The sequence below is a fragment of the Ruditapes philippinarum genome, unplaced genomic scaffold (assembly GCF_026571515.1).
Source record: "Ruditapes philippinarum isolate M1 unplaced genomic scaffold, ASM2657151v2 ctg486_1_1_1_1, whole genome shotgun sequence".
NCBI lineage: Eukaryota > Metazoa > Mollusca > Bivalvia > Venerida > Veneridae > Ruditapes > Ruditapes philippinarum.
Window position 1 is genome coordinate 270186 of NW_026860123.1, and position 14147 is coordinate 284332.

At 33.8% G+C, this 14147-nt stretch overlaps 1 protein-coding gene across 1 annotated transcript in view; it reads right to left on the reverse strand.

Annotated features, from left to right (window-relative positions):
* The window catches only part of LOC132758971 (ERI1 exoribonuclease 2-like), a 29598-nt gene that overhangs the window by 2770 nt on the left and 12681 nt on the right, over positions 1–14147 (reverse strand). The window contains exons 3-8 of the mRNA XM_060750680.1: positions 8767–8843; positions 8065–8145; positions 7386–7513; positions 5592–5742; positions 4672–4772; positions 739–820 (exon numbers count right to left, since the gene is read on the reverse strand). Of these exons, the coding sequence (XP_060606663.1) occupies positions 739–820; positions 4672–4772; positions 5592–5742; positions 7386–7513; positions 8065–8145; positions 8767–8843 (620 nt within the window). The remainder of the gene's footprint in view (positions 1–738; positions 821–4671; positions 4773–5591; positions 5743–7385; positions 7514–8064; positions 8146–8766; positions 8844–14147) is intronic.

A 14147-nucleotide genomic window follows, 5' to 3' on the forward strand; every position in this document is an offset into this window, starting at 1 on the left:
ACAGGTTGGGGTCATGATGGTGAACAAGTGTGCAAAGTTTCAAAGCCATATGTCAATGGACTTTGAAAATATTTGAACTATTACAAAAACTTTAACGTAAATTCTAAGTCGAAAAAGGGGCATAATTCTGTCAAAATGCTTCATAGAGTTACCTCCTCCTGTTTACAGGTTGGGGTAATGATGGTGAACAAGTGTGCAAAGTTTCAAAGCCATATGTCAATGGACTTTGAAAATATTTGAACTATTACAAAAACTTTAACGTAAATTCTAAGTCGAAAAAGGGGCATAATTATGTCAAAATGCTTGATAGAGTTACCTCCTCCTGTTTACAGGTTGGGGTCATGAGGTTGAACAAGTGTGCAAAGTTTCAAAGCCATATGTCAATGGACTTTGAAAATATTTGAACTATTACAAAAACTTTAACATAAGTGGTTACGCGGACGCCGACGCTCGGGTGACTGCAATAGCTCTACTTATTCTTATCGAATAGTCGAGCTAAAAAGGGGGGCATAGTTGCAAGGCGTCCTTTTATGACAATAAATGTGAATATAAAGTTTGAAATAAATAGCTTTTATAGGTAAATATAAAATAAACCTTAATGAAAAGGTTAACCAATGCCAATACTGACAAAAGGGTCATGACAATAGCTCTACTTTTTTTCTTCAAAAAGTGGAGCTAAAAAAGCTGAAAAAGGTGCAGGAAAATATGCTATGCTTAGAACAGAAAACATAATCTCACCTGAATGTTCTCGACCTTGGAACTCTATACCAAGATCTTGTAAAGCACCGTTCAAACCATTTGGCTTCCTGTCATAAAATTTCTGAAATATACAAATAATAGAATTGTAATGTAAAAGAGAAATAGAACTAAAAACAATATCAAACACAACACCTAAGGATACTCGAACGATGATACTTTTTTTTACAAAAATAAAAACTTGACCTTGCTATGATGACTATGAAGGCATATCTATTTTTGACCTTAGCAACTTTAACCATTTGACCTGAAACCCTACTCAAAGTGAAAGTCTATGAAAGGTATAAACACATCAAGTGTTACTGAAAGACAGATAGAAGGAAGGAGAAACTGGCAAATGTTCCATCAAATACAATATATAGCACATAAAATTTCATTTTTTTGGCAGTACTTGCTTATTAAAAACTTGCTATTCATGGACTCTTTAGCTGATATGAAACTCAAGCTGTCCCTTTCTACGGCTATTAGAACTATTTGTAACTATTTTCTTACATGTATTAAGACTTAATTTCATTCTATTCATACATTAATTCTGGTTGGTTCAGAGTCATATCAAATCTGTTTAAGGTGACAACAGACACTTTCCGTGGTACTCACATAAATGTCATTTAAACCAACTTATTTTAGTAATAATTGTTATTTATTTAATCTTTGTGCATTAAATGTCGCTGATCATCATAAACAAGAGCTGTCCGTAAGACAGCGCGCTCGACTTTTTTAGTGCTTGCCTATAATACAAAACATTGACAGTTAAGGGCCATAATTCAAATAAAATCTTTGACAGAATTACCTTCTCCTGGACATGTTTGGGAATCATGATTGTAAACAAGTATTCCAACTTTCAAATTAATATCTCAAACAGTTCAGTCAAAAAGTGGACTGGTACTAAAAACTTAACCAAGATTCTAAGTCGATAAAAGGCCTTAATTTTTAAAACAAATCCTTGACAGAGTTACCTTCTCTTGCGTACAGATGGGGGTAATGATGTGAAATAGCATTAAAAGTTTCAAAGCAATATCTCAAAGGGTTAAGGCAATAAGTGGATTTTACCCATATTCAATGTATTTTCTAAGTCAAAAAGGGGCATAATTCTGTCAAAAACCTTGACAGAGTTATGTCCTCTTGTCTGTTGATGAAGGTCGTGATGGTAAACAAGTATGGTCAGTTTCAAAGCAATACCTCCAATGGTTTTGAAATAAAGTGAGGTGGTACAAAAAACTTAACCAAGATTCTAAGTCGATAAAAGGCCTTAATTTTTAAAAACAAATCCTTGACAGAGTTACCTTCTCTTGCGTACAGATGGGGGTAATGATGTGAAATAGCATTAAAAGTTTCAAAGCAATATCTCAAAGGGTTAAGGCAATAAGTGGATTTTACCCATATTCAATGTATTTTCTAAGTCAAAAAGGGGCATAATTCTGTCAAAAACCTTGACAGAGTTATGTCCTCTTGTCTGTTGATGAAGGTCGTGATGGTAAACAAGTATGGTCAGTTTCAAAGCAAAACCTCCAATGGTTTTGAAATAAAGTGAGGTGGTACAAAAAACTTAACCAAGCTCAATACACTTTCTAAGTCAAAAAAGGGCCATAATTCTGTCAAAAACCTTGACAGAGTTATGTACTCTTGTCTGTAGATGGAGGTTATGATGGTGAACAAGTATGGTAAGTTTCAAAGCCATACTTGTAATACTTCTGAAATAAAGTGGGGTGGTACGAAAAACTTAACCAAGGTGTGACGCCAACGCTAACGCCGACGCCGGGGCGAGTAGGATAGCTCCCCTTTTCATAGAAAAGTCGAGCTAAAAATAACATATTTGAAAAAAATGCCTTTGTAAATGATTGATTTTTAATAAAAATCCTAAAATTTTAAATCGTCATATCAAAGTCATTTTTTATTTTTTTGTTATCAAACTTTTGGAAAATAAACATACTTATAATATCTGGGGAACCGTGTCTCATAATTTTTTTCTATCTTTTCTCAAAAAATATTACGTAACGTCAAACAATTTATGCGACATTTTTCACCATACATATTACGTAATTAAAGATAATTAAGTCGCTGATTGAGCAAACAAAAATCCCTGACACGGTTCCCTCCGTAAATGAATTCCCTTTCATGTGCTTTAAACCGCATGTTAATTGCTTGATTATTAAAAAAGTTATGCTGATTCAAAGTTAGTCCGACCCGCATCAAAGGAAGTGTCATAAATCGGCTGTTCTCTCTCTGACCCCTACGTTTCACGCTAAATAATTGCATAATACACAAATATCGCACCAGAGAGGGTCACAGGTTGCGGTTACATACTCTAACAACATTTTATGACCCAGTGACTTCTGACCAATTAAAAAGTTGCTGATCAATATCAGTTTATAACAGAAATTTCTTCAAATCTTAACATGATTTACTGTTCGTCTGGTATCGGTCGCACATGTCACGTGACTTTTGGTAAAATTTGAGGCACTCAGTGGGTGGGTGGGGGGGGGGAATGGAACGTATTTGCGCACCGCTAGCGGGGTATTTAATTGTTTCACTTTTGAAGTTTATTATTATTATCATCAGCATTATTATTATATTATACCAGTGTCACTCTGCCTGTGTATTCGTGTATGAAATTTCGTTAAAATATAAATTAAAATAACAAAAAACTGAGCTTCTGACGGTATTTTAAAGGCCATGGTAGATGTACAAATAAGAACGGGATATTATATATTTTTTCCTCCAAATTGATATAAATGCTTCACATATTTTAATAGAAATAAAAGGTATCACTCGATCATTATGATCTGACCTTCTTGACTTCTATTATCATGAAAATCATCTATGCACGGCATAGATATCCAGTTTCTACTGGGATATACAATAAATTCCATACTTTGTCCCAGGTTTATTAGAACTTTGTTCGATTTACTGGCAAACAATTTATTCAAAGCATTCACTGATAATATATATTAATATCTTTTTTTATTGATTCATAGAGAAATAATCATCCTTAAACAATCTAAAATGGTTTAGAAATTGGTCAGGGACACCTTATAGGCGTTCACATAAAAAATGTTGTCTGTTTTTGTTGTTGTTTTACTTGACATTGTTAGAAAACGAGGTTGAATGTAAAGCAAGCCCTTGAATCCGTACAATAGTCCATAAACTCAATGTAATATCTATCAGATTAACGGGACAGACAAATTATTTTCACACATTATGGATATTTTAGCAACTATATTTTTAATCAACCCTGTGGTCATGCGATTTGCCGCTATGCTTAATTATTTATGTTTCATACATTATGTTACGTACATTGGCCGACAATTTCTTATTTTATAAAAAAATGCCAAATAAAAGGTAGACGATATTAATAAAACATGTACGGTATTTGTACGATACATGAATTACGAGTGGTATGGACCAGTATGGACCGGTAATTCACGGATATATGGAACTACCGATTTCCCTCATTGATGCCTCAACAGGGGGCGGATCGTTATAGATAATTGACAGGTTACGCGAATAGCAGATAAAAATGGTACAGGTACAGTTTTAAAACGTTTAAAAACACATTTTTTGGACTAACTGCTTCCAAAATTAAATCACGATTGTGTTCAGAAAAGGTTGATAAATCTACTAAGCAAAAAATCTCATTTTAGGTATTTTCAGTGATAATTGACTCCGTTGTCACCTTAATACAAACTTTCCTGCTATAGTTAAGCACAAACCCTCATGAGGTCCTTTATGCATTCATAATATGAAGCACAGGTAGGCACCCTAGTAGACTTTCGGTCAAGTTAGCTGGATAGGTTACACACATGTATGAATTCATGAATGGCCCTTGCAGGCAGAGTTTTAATCTATAGCATAGATGGGTAATAACTTTCTCCTACAGCTCTGTACATTTTGTAAACAAAGTCAAAAGGAATATACCCTGTATGTAGCCCTCAGATCTATCCATGACGTGAGCTGAGGGGGTTTAAGTAGCTGTTTTCTCTTGCATTCATATTGCAGACACACGCCTAAATCCCAATCTAAAATGTGAAACAATACAAATGACATGATTTCAAAGTACAAATTATACCAAAATTATTTCCAACATGCATGCCAAACTTGTGACTCAAACATGATTGAATTATCATCAACTCCGAACATCCAAAATATATTACCTTAAAACACTTCACCTCATAGAACTAAAATAGATTAGCCTTTGCCACTAAGTACCAGCTTGGCCAGACTGTACATTTATAACATTGGCTTACCAACTTTTATCTTAATATCCTAAAAATTTATAACTGGACAGTTCCAAAAATGTAAAGTGGACAAGTCCATTTAAGTAATTGAGCAGTTTAATGGTTGATAGCATATTTTCACTAAGTACACGCCATTTTTTGTCTATCATTAATATTTGCAACAAATGATCTCCCACTATATAATAGGGCTTAACACCACATATAAAAAAATAACAGTGTGCATTTGTAAAAGTTCAAATAGCATAATAGGACTTGCTCATGACAAAGTAGTGTGAATGATAAATAAAAATATTGAAATAACTTTTGTAGCTTGTAATGTTAAGTACATGTATGTGGCAATATGGTCCATTAGTCACATGTTATAACTTATACATGTTAAAATTCACTTAAAGTACTGAATATAAATATGCATGAGGCACCTTGTCTTATTTTAAGTAAATAGTCATTTGTAGATATAAGAGAGACAATTTATCTATTCAGATTTAATTCTAATCATTATTAACTTTTATGTAAGACTTGAGAAAATTGAGAAAAATAAGCATGTTTTTAACATGTGAACATTTCTCAGCAATGATGAAATGAAAGTTACTGATCACCTACCTGACCATGTCACACATGTAGTGTTAATTGGTGAATTTGTATCTGTTCTGGTTCCCTGGCATACCACACCCTTCTCTCTGTACAATTTGTCAAGCCAGTAACCAAACTTCTTTAAACACAAATTAATGGGGATTCCTTCATCAATTTGAGACTGAAATAAATATTTAAAACTGGTTAATTATAATTTTGTTGAGTGATCAAAGAACATAACTGTTGTACATGTATATGGAATATACAGAATGGTATAATAGCTCTGCATCTATTTTGAAGTCTGACATTAAATGAAAATTCCATATTTTTGTGCATTGGAAATATCGTTTAACACAAAGTAGTTGGATTCCATTCAAATTTTAAGTAAAAAGTTGATGCTTATCATATTCCTGAAATAAAGTTGTTGAACCGTAACATGACAAATCATTTCTTCATCAAAGATTTACCAACATGTGAGGCTCAGCAATACTAAGCTAAATACAAAAGTAAACATATAATACTGTCAATACCAGATAAATTACAAATTTAAACAGTCTAATGGTTTAATTACTACTTTTGGTTGTATTTGTTCCTTAGGACAATAAATTTTAAATAATCTGAGGGTCTGATCTAGCATAATTCATATAGTGTTCAAAACTTTAATTTAAACAAGAGGGCCATGATGGCCCTGAAGTCGCTCACCTGTATATATGCCCCACGGAGCGGGGCCAGTTTAAACTCCAGGGCTTTTATTTGAACAAACTTGGTAGACACCCATTAGAAGATGTTTCATGCTAAACATCTAAGGTCTAGCTCGTTGGGTTTTTTAAAAGAAGATTTTTTAAGTTTTTTCTTTACACATATATTTAAAAACAATTACACCCCTGGGGCAGGGCCAATTTTGACCCCAGGGCTTTTATTTGAACAATCTTTGTAGACACTTACTAGAAGATGTTTCATGCTTAATATCTAAACTCTAGCTATTCAAGTTTTTTTCAAAGAAGATTTTTAAGTTTTTGCTATACACATATAAGGAAAATCAATGTCCCTTAGGGCGGGGCCAATTTTGACCCAAGGGCTCTTATTTGAACAAACTTGGTAGACATCCATTAGAACATGTTTCATCCTAAATATCTTAGCTCTTTGGGTTCTTTAAAAGAAGATTTTTAAGTTTTTTGCTATATTCATATAGGGAAAATCAATGACCTCCCTGGGGCGGGGCCAATTTTGACCCAAAGGCTCTTATTTGAACAAACTTGGTAGACATCCATTAGAACATGTTTCATGCTAAATATCTTAGCTCTAGCTCTTTGGGTTCTTTAAAAGAAGATTTTTAAGTTTTTACTATATGCATATAGGGAAAATCAATGACCCCCTGGGGCGGGGCCAATTTTGACCCTAGGGCTTTTATTTGAACAAACTTGGTAGACACTCACTATAAGATGTTTCATGCCAAATATCTAAGCTCTAGCTCTTTGGGTTTTTTAGAAGAAGAAATTTAAAGTTTTTTCTTTTGGTTGCCATGGCAACCAGAGTTCTGCATGGAATTAAATTCTTTGAACAATTTTCAAAGGTGACCACCAAAGGAACAATCCTGTGAAGTTTGGATGAAATTGGCTAAGTGGTTTATAAGGACATGTCATTTAAAGTAAAAGTTTACGGACGACGGACGGACGGAGGACGGACGAAAAGCGATCACAAAAGCTCACCCTGTCACTTTGTGACAGGTGAGCTAAAAACATCAACAAAATGTCAGGTAAAAATTATAATTCCAATGAATTTAGCTCCTATAAATGAGAAAAGAAAATATAACCTGAGCCTAACCTGAGTGATTCCAGTTAGTTCAGTACAGAATGCACTGAGTGTTGGTTGCTCCTGTGGCTGAACATAATGATGAAATTCGCTCTCAACCTCACCAGAAAAAGTGTTCAATAACACAGCTGGAAACTCAACTAAACAAAAGAAACACAAAATATTCAATTGATTTTGTAGTTCTATAATGATGAAAGCAGAAATGCTATTAATACAACATATAAATGGGCTTCTATAAGTTTCGAGCCAGTAAAACAATCATGAAATGAACAAACCTTTATCAATTAAAATGCTTTGATTTATATTAGTGAATTTATTTAACATTATGAATTATAGCTCCGTTGAATACATTTAATCAATTAATGATTTCAAGCCTTATCAAATTTCTAAATTTAATGCCCATTAACAGTGCTTAGTTGAACATTTTAGATGATAGGTGGGAGTTTGATAGTAGGCGATGCCTCTTGAGTCACATGACTTACTGTAACTGATTATTTCAATAACTATGTGTGAATTTGTTTAACAGTTAAAAAAGTCAACAGAAATGTTGATCTTCGCCATTTCAAAAGAGCATTACAATTAACTCCCTCTGAAATTTTGTAAGTTTATTAGGCCATTTTTCAAAATTATCTATCACTTTCCTTACAAAACTAGCCACATACAGCAAATAACAGCAATAAAATTGACTCACTAATTTCTTGAGTTCTAAATTTTGCATCTTGCCAGCAAGTTGACTCAAAATCAATAACAATCAGGTACTTGAAGGCCTGTGCTGCAATAGTAAAGAACAGGTAAATGCATTAAAATTGACAATACAAATATAACTACATGTATGTGATTCAACCTTTAGACAAGGATCAAGAAATATTTAAGTTGTATATAAATTCTTTTTTTGTTGGGTTTTACATTAAACTGACACAGTATAGGTCATATGGCGACTTTCCATCTTTTCTCAGACTGGTGGATGAAGAGCACAGGTGCCCTCCATACATTATTTCATCTGAGCAGAACCACTGAGTCTGACATTCTGTCACAAATTTATGAAAAGACAATTTGCTAACATAAACAGAGCTTGTTGTAATAGTCCTAAGACACTTCATATAGTTTCCCTTGGCCTTGTCCATTTAAATTTTTTCTATAAAAAAATTTCATCATGATATTTAGGGGAAATTTTATAACGATTTCTGACTGAATAGCAAACAAGATGGTTTAGCACAGGTCTCATGGGTAGAATCTGCAGGCACCAGCACTGATCAAATGAAGGGGTTAAATAAATATTTATTATACATGCATATTTCAATGGCATAATTGCATCATAAAATATTATTCTGTTTAAAGAATATGACTTTTTATTGGTCAATTGTGATAAAAGTGGCCAATAGAAATGTAATACCTAAAGAACCACTGTTAAATCCTCGTCTAGATGTACTTGAACTTGACAGAGTCCTCTTTCTTATTAACCCAAGTTCTCTGAAATTATATCAAAGTTGTTTAAAAGGACCAGTTTTGAAAAACATGTTTTAAAATTTGGTCAACAAGAACTTAAGAAGGCACATACTGACCTCACCTCCTTCTGGCTAGATGTACAAATAATCAAATGAGCCGCGTCACGACAAAACGAACATAATGGGTTTGCGACCAGCATGGATCCAGACCAGCCTGCGCTTCCGCGCAGTCTGATCAGGATCCATGCTGTTCGCTATCAATTTCTTTACTTGCTATAGGCTCGGTAATTGAACAGCATGGATCCTGATCAGACTGCGCGGATGCGCAGGCTGGTCTGGATCCATGCTGGTCGCAAACCCATTATGTTAGTTTTGTCATGACGCGGCTCAAATAATCAAAGATAACTGATGAATTGCAAGTGATGCAAGGGTGTATCAACAAACAGATAAGTTTTTTAAAAACTTTCCCTCAATTTTTGTAAAGTAGTAAAGTCTTAACATGGGGGAAAATGTGTATAATTATGGACCAATAAATGCGCTTTGGTTATAAGGTATATTTGGTTTTGATACATCATTATGTATATGAGGCAAATTTTGAACTTGTGCCAGAATGACACCTTTTACAATATTGAATTCATTTTGTGTAAAAGATACTGATTTAAATTTCCAAATTATGCTATTTTACCCTTAAATATTCCATAATAATAACCAGTATATCCCAATCCAGGTCTTGTCATTTGATCTTGGCTTTTTAAAACTAGAACTGCCACTGTCATGGCGTGAATACCCCCGCATACCACTTTGTCAGAATCTACAGTGGTCATTTAGATCTCGAGCTCCCTGCCAAATCTGAGGATAGTAAGCCAGTGCATTGCTAAATTATGTATTCTACATGTTTTTTGTGACAAAAATCAAAGTGATCTTTACCTTAGACCTACTGACCTCAAAACCGAAACTGCCACTGCATGACTTGAATACCCCCATTTATGCAGCTTTGCCTGTGGGTGTTTTATGATGAATACATGAGAACATAATTACATGTATATGCTTTAGATGTGAAAAATGTCAAAATCAATAACACGTTAGACAGGCATTCTTAATCATTTGAGTAGACAAGCTTATTGTAGTAAAGCCTCTGTGACCTTGACCTTCGACACAGTCATTAAAAATCAATAGGGGTCATCTACTAGTCAAAACCAACCACAATACCAAATATAAATACTGTTACCTAAAGCACTCTTAAGCAATTAAACGGACAAGCTTTTTGAACTTTAGGCCCTTGTGACCTTGACCTTTGACCCAGTGACCTCAAAATCACTACTGGTCATGTAATGGTTATGACTAATCTCCATGCCAAATATAAAGACTGTGGCTCAAATGATTCTTAAGATATTGGGCAGACAAACTTTTTTTATTTAAGGCCCCTGTGACCTTGACCTTTGACTCAGTGACCTCAAAATCACTACTGGTCATGTAATGGTTATAACTAATCTGTATGCCAAATATAAAGACTGTGGGTCAAAGGATTCGTAAGTTATTGGGCAGACCAGCTTTTTTTTAGTCAAGGCCCTTCTGACCTTTGACCTAGTGACTTCAAAATCTATAGGGTACATCTACCAGTCATAACCAACCTCAATGCTAAATATGACTGTTGACCAAAGCATTGTTACGCAATTGAGCAGACAAGATGTTTGAGCTTAAGGCATCTGTGACCTTAACCTTTGACCCAGTTACCTCAAAATTAATAGGGGTCATCTACTTATTATGACTCACCTCCATGCCAAATATGAAGACTGTGGGTCACATAAATCTTAAATTATTGGCCCCTGTGAACTTGACCTTTGACCCAGTGACCTCAAAAGCTATAGGGGTCATCTTCTCATAATGACTAACCTCCATGTCAAATATGAAGACTGTGGGTCAAATGATTCGTAAGTTATTGGGCAAACAAGCTTTTCTTAGTCAAGGCCCTTGTGACCTTGACCTTTGACCCAGTGACCACAAAAATCAATGGGAGTAATCTTCTAATGACTTTGGGTCAAAGGATTCTAAAATTATTGGGCAGACAAGCTTTTCTTAGTCAAGGCCCCTGTGACCTTGACCTTTGACCTAGCAATCTTAAAATCATTAGGTGTCAACTACTAATCATGACTAACCTCAATGCCAAATATGAAGACTGTGGGTCAAAGGAATCTTAAGTAATAAGGCTGACAAGCTTTTTTCAGTCAAGGCCCCTGTGATCTTGAGCTTTGACCCAGCAACCTCAAAATCAAAAGGGGTCATCTACTCATCACGACTAACCTCTATGCCAAATATGAAGACTGTGGGTCAAAGGAATCTTAAGTTGTTGGGCAGACAAACTTTTTTCAGTCAAGGCCCGGCCCCCTGTAAACTTGACCTTTGTCCCAGTGACCTCTAAATCAATAGGGGTTATCTCATCATGACTATCCATCCTCCATGCCAAATATGAAGGCTGTGGGTCAAAGGAATCTTAAGTTGTTGGGCAGACAAGGAAAAACCGACAGACAGCCGGACAGACAAGCTGATTTCAGTATACCCCCCTTACAACTTTGTTGAAATATTTTTTGTTTGAGAAATTGAAATTAATTACAAGAGCAGCGGATGTCAAAATTATTTTATTATGAATGTGGTAGTTTGAGAAAAAGGAATGATGCATCATGCCATTATTTGCATTTAGATTAACAGAAAAGTCCTGCATGCCAACTTGACTTGTGGGCAGATTTCAGGCTGGTGAAAATGCCTGATCGGGCTTATGACATATAAAATCATATTTTAAGAAAAATATATTTTTTTCTTCTTTTAAACTTTGTTTGTTTATTAAGCATAAGATATGACATAAACAGAAAGGATAATGTTTGGTTACTGTTACTTTTGTGAGAATTTTTTCCCCTTTTTCATGTTTATATAACACATAATTTGTGAAGTCAAATTCTTGCTCATGATTCAAGACTTGGATACCTGTGCCAATTAAGAGCCCTGTAAAATACAATATTTGAAAAACCCAGTTGTAAACTAAAACTATAAAATTCAAACATAATGGATACATTTATTTAACAGGCTGGTGAAAATGCCTGATGGGGCTTAAGACAAAATATCATATTTCTAATAAAATAATCAATATATTTCTTTCTAACTTGTTTTGATTTTTATAATTATGACACAAATCAAAATGAAATAAATTTGGTTAATATCTTTTATTTTCTTAGCATTATTTCCCCTTTTCCCATTTTCTGGAAATAAAATATTTAAAGTTCATAAAAATTATGCTGCAATCTTAAATTCTTATTAAATAGAAATGTGTCCAACAACCTTATTTGCTCAAGATCATTGCCCCATTACCTTTATTCTATAAATTTGGATTAAATATTGTTTAGAACTGGCATTTATACATGTACATTGTATCTTGACATTGAATTCTTTGACACTGAACATTATACTTTAAATTTTTCTCTGAAAACTGAATGAAATGTATGCTGACAGGTGTTGCCGGGGACAATGAATCTGAGCATAAAGAAGTTTTTTAACCTGTTTTGTTTTACACTTTGCATATGTAACATATTTGTTAAGGACTTATAAAATTATCTGTTATAGGGCTGCTTCCCCAAAGAAAAATTCTTTAAAATCATGCAGTTTTCCCCAAAAATTGAATTTAAATCAAGTTTTTTCATCCCCTTTTGCAAATATACTGTGTAATTTTCCCCAAAATTAAGGGCAGGGCTGCTTCCCCAGTCTGTGAAAAAAAGCCCTGGTGTTAAAAGGGAAATAATACCTGGGACATAAGATAAGGGGACGGGAAACACAGCGATTAGCGCTCCTTTGTGTTTTCCTCCAATCGGGAATCAGCGCCGCCATTTTACAAATTTAGTTCAAGGCGGAGGAAATGTTCGTCAAGAAAATTGATCGGTATGTTTACTTTATGGGGTTGAAGTCCCCAGAAAGTAAATGAAATAATTCTGTAAGTATCATGACATTGATCCGATGTATTTTTAACATGGTGTATAAAGTATCTAATGTGTAAAACTGTGTCTGTTGAAAAAATAAAAATTTCAATCGAACTGATGTTTTGTGTTGATCGCCGTGAAAGGGTAATTTTTGTCTGCAAAACTTCGTTTAAATAAGTAAATTACAAGAAAACTGACAGAATATTTTGATAGATCCTTTAAATATCTTTGGTTAAACATTAAGATTATGGAATTTTAGTGAGATAAAATGAAATTTTACAGGTTCAAATTTTATTAACTGTGACAAAAATCCGAAAAATAAAATGGCGGAATGCAAGCGTGATGTACATTTTTTTGTCCCGTAAATGAACGTTATATGTTAATTAAATTTGTCCCATGTTAGTATTTTTTAGTAAAACATAAACATATCTATAGCAAGAAAATAAAATTGGATCAATTATCTTGTAGGATTTTTCATTACGCTGTGTCAAATTTCAACAATTTTTTGGTGAAATCTGAGACCAAACCATAAATTGACGAATTTGCAGTTAAGTCGTTTGATATTTAAAAAGTAGAAAAAATAATGTTTTAGAAATAGGTAGGGTTTCTTTTAATTTTTGAAAACCATAATTTGTTATCTGAATGGAAAAAAAACAACATCTTTATTAAAAATTATAGATTCCTTAGCTGTGTCATTGGATATCATGAAGGATATCCTGTCATGGTGTCAATTGTTATTTGCACTTTTAAAGTCTTTTATTTCCTTATTTTTTGTATAATATTATTTCAATCTCAATTGCAGGTTTATCGAAGATTGAAAACTTTCCATCAGATGCTTTCTTCACAAATTTCTTTTTGCTTGAGAATACCAGTAATGATGAACAAGATACTGAGTGTAAGGTCACAAAAGATACCATGAATTTGTCGATTCAGATTGAAGGATTAAAATATGTATTCGTGTCACAGAGAAAATGAAGTTGGACCTACTTGTGCATTCATATATCTGATGAAACATTTTTTCAAAGCCGCATGCCTCCAGATTACCCAAAATATTTCAAAGAAATTACACTTGGAAAAAAACATACTAAAACTTTAAGAAAAAGTAAACAGATCAAAGATTCAAGTGATAATTTATATCTTATGTGCAATTAATGACTGTATATTGCAGTATTTATCACCATACGAGGGGTGTCCCAGAATAACGTGGACTTTTGCTATAACTTTTTTATTTTTCAATGCATTTTTTAGCAAATTTGTACACAATACCTTTAACATATCCTTAATGAATATGTCCATTATTTCTAAATTTCTAACATTGCTTCTCTATATTTTACGTCGCTATAGTAACGCAGTATGCGCAGGGCGGG